Genomic DNA, 9,867 nt, shown 5'->3' with positions numbered 1-9,867 from the left:
AAGGACACAACCACACTGTCCCCACAGTCACGCAGGGACACACCGCACTGTCCCCACCCACAGACACAGCACACTCTCCCTGACGTCGCACTCTCACGGGGACCCTGTGACGGGCACTCGCTCCAGTCCCTGCACGCCCACTGGACCGAGTCTGCGTCACCGTCACACAGGCGCAGCCCCGCCCCGCTCACCTCGCCGCGGCACCAAGAAGTTCTCGGAAACCCCGTAGTTGTGTCGGCACACCGTGTCCACCTCGGCCCGCTTCAGCTCCACGACGTCCTTCTGCCGGTTCCAGGACTCAGCAATGGGCCGCCCCAGCTCCGTCACCGCCAGGAACTCCCCCACGTCGCTGTCGAAGCGCGCGAACTCCTCCCGGTTATAGATGTGTCTGGCCAGGAGCCGCACCCGCTCCGTCCCGTTGAAATAATAACACTCAAACTTAAACTGCTGCATGTAATGTGCTGTGGGGACAGAGCTATATATCACCCGCGGGCTCCTGGAAGACACGGACACCCCCCAGGGGTGGGGGGGTGCTCCACCCGCCCACCGCTCGTCTGTCTTCTCCCTGCGGGGGCAAGGAGAGACGGACGGGGGGGGGGTGTCATAGACCCCTCTCCTGGGAGCCTCTCCAGGTCACTGGATTCTGGGCCCAGAGGTGGACTTCCAGCCTGAGCATTTGTCCCTCACCTCCTCCTCCTGGACCCCTCCTCCTGACAGACGCCTCCTCCTGACGCCCACCCCCCTCCTCGCCTCCCACAGTCCTTTGCTCGGGCCTGAAACGCCGCCCACCTGCTTCCCCCGCCCCGCCCCCACCGGGACCCTTGGTCTGGGCTGAGCTGGCTCAGGTCCCTGCCGCCCCTGCGAATCCAGAGAAGGGAAACAGATGGGTACCCTTCACTCTCAGGGCTTAAAAATGAAAGGAAAGTGATGGACAAACTCCAACCAGCAGGACTTTATTTACATGGAGGTGAGAAATGTTACAGTTCTAGAGCAGAGGATACTTGGATGATGTGAATTTCCTCAAGGTGCTAGAGAGGTGGTCTCAAGGGTGAAGATTAGGTTGTGACAGGAGGGAGTAAGTAGGTGTGAGCGAGAGGGTGTGTGTGTGTGTGTGTGTTTGATAATCAGGTAAAGGTAATATAATGTGCAAAATCTTGAAAGAATTGATGAACTTCCTCAATAAAATAGAAGAAAAGAGTTCACTGAAGTACAGACAATGGGACAAAGGAAGGAAAAAGGTTAGACTGCAGAAATCACATGCAGCTGGCACGTAAAAGACTTAGAGAATGACAGGATTTTGACTTTATACTACATGTAATGGGAAACCACTGAAGCTTTTTAAGGAAATTAAAATCATGACTGCACTACAGTTCCTCAAGTCCTCATCTGGATTTTCCAAAATCCAGAAATCTAGGAAACCAGATCTTCTTACAACTTTTTGATGCCAAACTCATTTGGCAAATCTAACCTGATGAGGAAAAGGGTCAAACATGTCTGAGCTCTTATTGGTCAATCAGTCACATGTGCTTCTGGAGTTTTAGTCTATATAAACATACACACATCATAAGATTTGTACACATATAAATACATATACGCACATATACATACATGTATGTATATATTTTGATGTTTCTGTTTTATGTTTAATTGAACTAAAACATTTTATTCAAGTGTAAATAACATGAAAAATTTTTAAATAGTTTAAAAATACCTGTCTCACTAAAATTAGAAAAATAAAAGGGAGCATCTGACATTATCAATAGGATGGAATATAGAATTACTACACACATTTGATATATTTTACAGAAAAATACTTGTTGCAGTCACAATTGATGACTTATAAAGATAAGCTGTTGAAAGTTAACAGAGATGCTGATGATCCAGAAATCATGAAATACTGAAATACACTGCATGGGACAAAGAATAAATAAGATCTGACCGTGTATTGATTGAATGGACTCAGAGAGAAAGTGTTCAATTTATGAACTCTCAATCTTATTACTTTTCTCATGAAATAAACTAAAATAAGCCACAACGACCTGGATTGGAAGGTGAGTGTGTGTAGAAAGTGTAAGTCTAGAGTGTTTACAAGCAGCACAGTATAAACCAGTGTTTTCAGTATCAGCACCCTTGACATTTCATACGAGGTATTTTTTGTCGAAAGGCTGTTCTGCACATTGTAGGATGTCTACCTATCATTAGCCTCTACCTAGTAGATGTCAGAAAAGAGCACCAGGTGACAACCAAAAATGGCTCCAGACACTGCCAAATGTCTCCTGGAGCAGACAGGGCAAAGCTGTCCCCAGCTGAGGACCACTGTGACACACCCTGAAAAATCTGTGGTGAAAAAGCTAATGTTAATTATAAGACAGCTGAGAATTACATTGAAATTTCTGCCAATATTACATCTGATTAAAAAAAAACCTTGATACTGAACAAATTTATTATGCTAGAAAAAATGGCTCTTCACTGAGACCAGATTCTGGAAAAAAAAAAAAAACAAGCATTCCTAGTCCCTAATAAGAGAGTATCAAAAGCCACCAACCAAATGTTGATTGCTCTTGAGTGTGCCAATGCTTCAGGCTTACCCAAATCAAAGTGGGCAGACACTGGAAAAGCCAAAATCCAGGGTGTCTGAAAGGTATAAATATTTCACTTGTGCATTATTTTTCACAAAGATAATATGGATAACCAGATATATATTTAATTTGATTCAATAACCGTATTGTATCAGTGGCCTACGTTCATGACAGGCAGGCTGGACTGGGAGAAATCTGTAAGTTAATTGTCCCCATATCATTGTTCCACATAATGTACTCCTCAAATTCTTGTAAAAATTAAAGCTTTGGCTTCTAATTCTCACCCACTGCACCACTGAGTATGACATCTTTGTTGAAATCTTGTGAGCAACACAATTTTTATCCCATGAAGATCAAGTATAAAAAATTTTTAAATTCTGTTCTTGATGCAGTTTACAGAGGCCTATGAATCCACAGTGTTCTGGAATAAATTAGTGGCTATTGCTTATGGCATAGCTAATAATAATCAACCTGAAAAACTGCTTAGCAAGACTTTGGGCTACATTCATGTTTGTAAATGAACTAACTACCGGATGAAGATATTGAAAACTATCATGTCATTAATAAGAAAATATTATATCAAACTTCAATATATGTAAAAGATTATCTAAATAAGTCCCAGGATTAAGGAGTGCACGTGTGATGAGCACCAGGTGCATATGGTAGTGTTAATCTCTATACTGTACATCTGAACCTCATATTGCACTGTATGCTACCTGAAATTTAAATGAAAACTTAAAAAGATATTCTCTACCTAAATATATGCTTGTAATCATAAGAAAAAAAAACAAATAAATCAAAGGTGCAGACATCAAAAAATACTGAGCACTGCTGATGGGGCCACGTTGGGCGTTTCCTGAGTGATGGAAACATGATAATGATGACTGAGGGCTCTCTGCTCCCTGCGCTCTAGTGTCTCCAGCCTTCCTTCTGTCCCTTACACTCAGCAACCTTCCTCCCACATGTGGCCTTTATCCTGTTCTCTCTCCCTACAACACTTGTCCCTTACCTCCCTCACCTGGCTGGCTTCTCTCATCAGTCAGGTCTCAACTCAAAGTCACTTTCTCAGGGAGAGCTCTCGACACCCTTGAACTGGAGTCAGGTGAATCCAATTCTCTCTGTCTCAAAACCAGGTGTATTTGTTTTCAGACTGCTTACTGTTGTCAGAAATTTTTTTCAATGTTAAATGTTTATTGGGCTTTCTCCTCTGCTATTACATAAAATCCCTGATGGCAGTAATCTTTAGCCCATTCAAATTTAATTCACTGAGCCCAGAGCAGAGCCTACTACAGAGTAGCTGCTCACAAAAATATGTGATCTAAATGGATAAATGCAGGGCTCTGTGAATCAGTCATTGTGAGGATCCTAGAAAGCAAGATGGGTTTCACACACCAACATTCTTTTATTCTGATGATACATTATGTCCCCTCCACTGCCTGTGAGAAATTCAGACATACTAGCTCCTTCTCCTTCTACTGTTGGAAAAAATATCACAGGTAAGGAAAAAGTGATTTTAAGACAAAAGGAAAATCTCATTTAGTTTCAGATCATCCTGCAGATCTGTGATCGTGCTGAGGTCTGTGCACACACTGGGGATTCTCAGTGACAGTGGTGACATAGCTGGGAAAGAATAGGAAGGAACTGGAAGTGGAGGCAACCAAACATGGCTAATTAAAGAAAACAGAAAACATGAAGAATGAGCCTATATCTTTTGGGGCCAATTTCTCAGGGAGCCAATAAATTCCTTGACTTGCATATTGGCTTTCAGTCCTATGAAATGTAAACAACCTCCACACTCTCTGTACCCTGTTCAGGGTGTATAGTTCGAACCATATGAAATTCCTGATGTTGACTATTGTTGACTTACAAAACCATCATTTCATATAATTTATCCTATACTAGTTGAATCCCTTCATGTGAGCTCAGGCCACAGAATGCTAGGCTCAGGAGAAATGGATTTTATTGAAAGTTTCAACATAGATGAAAAATAATTCGTGAATAATAGATGAATGAATAAGTAACTTGGGTTATGTTCTCAGAAGATATTTTAAGTTATTTAAGACACCAAAGAACATCCATATATCTTTCCCATTACAGTGTCATTTCAGGAACTAAGGGTCTCTGCTGTACCGCCAGGGTGAGAAACAGAGATAAAACTAACCCCAGCTTCTGTCAGAACTTTCAGTACAGGGATAAAGGCCTTGCAGACTTTGAGGTTCAGGAGAAAGTTAAGAAGATAATGGGAGGGACCTTTTGATACAGCCTCACATATTACAGAGAGGCACCAACATAACTGATACTTTAAAGACCTAACACAGGGGCTTCTAGGAGAGGCCATTTTAATTCCTTTTGAGTCTGTCTAATTGTCCAAGAAACTTTCTTCTTTTCTAGCATAATTCAGCATAATAAAGGGAAACACTTGATGGGAATTAATTTGAAATTATTATTTCTAAAGTCTTCTCAAGACCCTGAGGGAATGAGACTCAAACCCAGAGCGCTGTGACTGGGGGAGAGTTGAGAAGAAATGGCCTCTCTATACGGAGGCTCCTTACACAGCTCTTGTAGAGAGGGCAAGCATGCAGGCTCCTTTTCTTTTGGAGAGAATTGGGAACCTATATGATAAAGGTGGGTGATCATTACAGAAAATATCACAATTTTCTAAGGCACATGGCCTGGATATCATGGCAAAACTAATTTATTTCTTCCCCCAACTCCACATTAGCTCACCACCCAAAGAGTGCACTTACCTGGGGTATCCCTTGCCCAAGCCAGGGGAGGGCTCAGCAGCATCAATGTCAACATCAGAGCTGTCATCCAGGAGCCTCCAAGGACACACAGACACAGCATGCTGGAGAACAGACAGGACAGGGGGCAGGGGAACAGACAAGTCTCAGTCAGTGAGAACTAAGACCCTCCTTTAGCCACCTCACAAATAATACCAGCCAAGGAATTTGTTTCTCTGTTCCTGGATTGGGTAATCGAGATATTGAGAACCAATAAGCATCACAGATATACTGCATCATCAGTTGCTGGTCAGAGATTCAGTATTAGGAGCCCCTTCTGAAATTTTGATTTCCTTCATTGGAAGGATTATTTTAATTTAGTACTTGAAAGTTTTGATCTAATTGTTATCGGACCCCTATTGTGAGCCAGCTTTATGCTGGACAGTGATGTGAACAAAAGTTTGAATCTTATAGGAGGATTCATGTCTCTCCCATGAAGACAGAATTGTTGTGACAAATGTTTGTGTAAGTGTTTTAGGAGCTAAGGGAGTGGAGGAAAGATGATTGCTAGTCAAGACACCTTTGAATGGACCTTATCGCACCATCATTTAGTGTAGATTTGGGGAAATTACTTAACCTTAACCTTGAAATGAAGGCACTCAGTCTTTCTGGTACTTTGATACAAGAAAGTGGTGTGAATCTCTGGACATTCAGCAAGAAGCAGCATCCCCTGATAACTGATGATATAACAGAACTACAGCTCTTGATTAGACAGTATTGTCGTATCTCCTTATATGTAGGTAGCTCTGATAAACTAAAAGAAATTGCAATTTAGTCATTACTTAACCTAAGTAAAAATGTTTGTCACGTTTGTCTGCTGATGCTGTCATTGAGTTTGGAGGCACCTCCAGAATATGCATAGACAAAGGGCCTTAGACAACATGACCTATGTCGAACGGAAGGTCTTGAAAGTTCCTTTGTGTAACACTTAAAATAACAAGATGATAAGGCCAACTGTCTAAATCAAAGTATGCAGGAGGTCGATACTTTGATAAAGGACGCAAAGTCATCCTCTAGCATAACAGTTCTGCTTTAGAGTAATTTATGTTTTATGTGAAAAATGTGTTCAAGCCATACTCCTGGATCCCACTCTGACTTCTTCATTATATTGGGGATACGTCACTTTATTCTGTACCTTTTCTTGCTTTAGCCTAAGAAAATATATAAGAAGCTGCTGCTACTCAATACATTATAGAGTATCCATGAAAGAGAAGACAATGGAAACACTATGAATTACATCTTTTGCTGCAACCATATAGTTTTAAACATATATTTCTATTTTTAGAAGATTATTATACAGTATATTGATGTAAATGTAATGTCTCACATTAAAAATGGATTTTAAAAGATAACTATCTAAAGTTCTGAATTAATTCACACTCTACGACAGTCTGATAAGCAGTTCATGTTTATGGAATAGTGACAGAGAACTCACCATATTGCAAGAAATATAACTAATATTTACTGAGCAAATCTTGAACATTTTATTTTGTACCCAGAAATATAAATTTTTTTTAATGTTTTATTTATTTTTGATACAGACACAGACAGAGCATGAGAGGGGGAGGGGCAGAGAGAGAAGGAGACACAGAACCAGAAGCAGGCTCCAGGCTCTGAGCTAGCTGTCAGCACAGAGCCTGATGCGGGGCTTGAACCCATGAACGTGAGATCTGACCTGAGCCGAAGCCGGAGGCTTAACCGACTGAGCCACCCAGCCACCCCTGTACCCAGAAGTATACAAGGGTTTTTTATACAGCATATTTATATTTAATTCTCACATCATCTCAGTGATTTGAGTTTCCTTTACATATCTACAGATGCAGAGAATAAAATGATGGATGGATGTTAAACAACTTTGGCAATGACACTCGGCCAGTAAAGGTACACTCCTGATTGAGCCAAGTTATATGTGAGTCCAATCTCTAGAAGCCCAGATATTACATCACACCACCTCCCATTCAATTTCTGAAGAGAATAGTGTTCATTATGTTAAAACTATTCTTATAACTTTAATTCCTGGTTATGCATAACAATGCAACTAACACCTTTGAAAGAGTGACAGCATTTTTTAGAAAATGATTAGTTACTGTGTAGAAATTCTAGTTCCTCCAAAAGTAGGATGTTCTCTAATCTCCAAGTATTCCTGTTCTTTCCAAATGTTTTCTTGTGGTTGATTTCATATCACATAGCATTGAGGTCTGAAATTCTGCCTGGTATGATGTTAATCTTTTTGTACTTATTGAGTGCTGATTTGTGACCAATATGTGGTCTATTCTGGAGAATGTTTCAGGCAAACCTGAGAAGAATGTATATTCTGCTGCTTTAGGATAAAATGTTCTGAATTTATCTGTTGTGTCTATCTGGGCCAGTATGTTATTGAAAGCCATTGTTTCATTGATGATTTTATGCTTAGAATTTCTGTCCATTGTGTAAGTGGGATATTTAAGTTCTCTACTATTATGATATTTTTATGAATGACTGGTCCTTTCTAGTGTTTGTTGCTTTTGGTCTTTTTTATTTGTTTTTATTTTTCTCCAAAGAGCCCCTTAAAATTTGTAGCATGGCCGGTTTCATGGTCATGAAGTCCTTTAGCTTTGGTTTGTCTGGGAAACTCTTTATCTCTCCTTCTATTTTGAATAACAGCCTTGTTGGGAAGGAATTTTTGGCTGCATATTTTCCAAAATCAGCACATTGAACATATCCTGTCAGTCCTTTCTGGCTTTCTTAGTCTCTGTGGACAGATCTGCTGTAAACCTGATTGGTCTTCCTTTCTAGATTGAGGATTTTTTGTTTCCCATGCTGCTTTCAAGATTTGCTCCTTGTGTGTACTTTGTGAATTTGACTATGATATGCCATGCTGATGGTTGGCTTTTGTTGAGTTTAATGGAAGTTCTCTGTAATTCTGGGATTGTGATGTCTTTGTACTTCCCCAGGCTAGGAAAGTTTTTAGTTATAATTTGCTCACATAAACCTTCTTCCCCTTTCTCTCTCTCTTCATCTTCTGGGACTCCTATTATTGGAATATTATTCCTCTTTAAAAAGTTACTGAGTTCTCTAAGTCTAATGTTATTATCCTTTGCCTTTGTTCCCCTCTTTTTTTCTGTTTCATTATTTTCCATAATTTTAGCTTTTCTGTCCCTGATTCACTGCTCTACTTCATCCATACCCCAGGTAGAAATGGTTCCACCCTGGGATACAGGAAAAACCGAGGTGATCCTCTGGTTCTGTGAGCAGAGTCCCAACAACAGTATGAGTAATGAAAGAGAGGGAAAGGAGCAAGAAAACTTATTTATTTAAAAAAGTTCTTATATTTGCACTCAGCTGATTAACCTTCTTCTTTGTAGAACAATAATATCTCTTATTGGAATTGCTATCATTTTATTGCTGTCTCCTTATTATTTTTATTTTTTTATTAAAAATTTAAATGATTATTCATTTAATTTGAGACAGAGAGGGAGTACATGAGGGGGAGAGGAGGAGAGAGAGAAAGAGAAAGAATCTCACACAGGCACTGTACTCACACTGTCAGCACAGAGCCCAATGCAGAGCTTGTAGCCACACACTGCGAGGTCTTGACCTGAGCCAAAACAGAGATTCCAACACTCAACCAATTGAGCCACCCAGGTGCCCCATGTGATTGTCTCCCTTTTAAAGCTTACACTGAGTTCAGGGCAGAAGCTGAGACTCATTAATAGGTATCCATATTGCTGGAGAACATCGCTGACGCAACCAGCCTCAATAAATATACCTACTTTTCTTATAAAAGGAGAAATATGGGGAAAACCTTTCTGCAAACCATGAACTGGTAGTGTTGAAATTGATAACAAATCATTGCCAACAATTTGTAGCATATTTCATTAAATAAAAAGTTTTACATTCTTAAAATGATAAGTAATAAACAGAATCATAATATAAAAGACAAAGTAGAGAAAATACCTAGTCAAACATCAGCAAAGCAATAAAAAATCTTATTCATAGAGAATACCTAAGATCACTGAGAAAAGTAGCGAACCCCATAGATAATGGACAGTAGATTATTTTTTGAGCAGCAACAGTTAGTCATGTGAAAAAGTGTTCAAGAAACTTAAGACATGAGAAAAGATGTTCAAGACCCTTAAAAATCAAAAGAATATGAATGAAAAATAAAAAAGATCTAAATTTTAAACTAATATTGAAAAAGTTCTAAAAACAGGAATATGAGGCAAATTGTTACAATTATATAAAGAAATCATATGCAACCCTTTAAATAGTTTTATCATAATGTCTTTTTAATATTAAAAATATTTATTTTTTTAAATAGTTTAGTGTCAAATTGGTTTCCATATAACACCCAGTGTTCTTCCCCACAAGTGCCCTCCTCCATCACCACCACCTCTTTTCCTCCTCCCCCTCCTCCTTCAACCCTCGGTTCATTTTCAGTATTCAATAGTCCTCAGGTTTTGCGTCCCTCTCTCTACCCAACTCTCTTTCCCTCTTCCCCTCCATATGGTCCTCCATTAGGGTTC

The 9,867-nt window shown here is 40.0% G+C and overlaps 2 protein-coding genes across 7 annotated transcripts in view; one reads left to right on the top strand and one right to left on the bottom strand.

The window, feature by feature from the left end:
- LOC115295562 (DLA class II histocompatibility antigen, DR-1 beta chain-like) overlaps nucleotides 1–5,499 on the bottom strand; it is an 81,249-nt gene extending 75,750 nt beyond the window's left edge. The window contains exons 1-2 of the mRNA XM_029943555.1: nucleotides 5,327–5,499; nucleotides 192–461 (exon numbers count right to left, since the gene is read on the bottom strand). Coding sequence (XP_029799415.1) covers nucleotides 192–461; nucleotides 5,327–5,426 — 370 coding nt within the window. The 5' untranslated portion in view covers nucleotides 5,427–5,499. The remainder of the gene's footprint in view (nucleotides 1–191; nucleotides 462–5,326) is intronic.
- The window catches only part of LOC115295561 (DLA class II histocompatibility antigen, DR-1 beta chain-like), a 169,874-nt gene that overhangs the window by 105,243 nt on the left and 54,764 nt on the right, over nucleotides 1–9,867 (top strand). The gene's annotated exons all lie outside the window — the stretch shown is intronic.

This window comes from Suricata suricatta, chromosome 7 (assembly GCF_006229205.1).
Source record: "Suricata suricatta isolate VVHF042 chromosome 7, meerkat_22Aug2017_6uvM2_HiC, whole genome shotgun sequence".
NCBI lineage: Eukaryota > Metazoa > Chordata > Mammalia > Carnivora > Herpestidae > Suricata > Suricata suricatta.
This window is presented reverse-complemented; position numbering and strand designations above follow the sequence as displayed.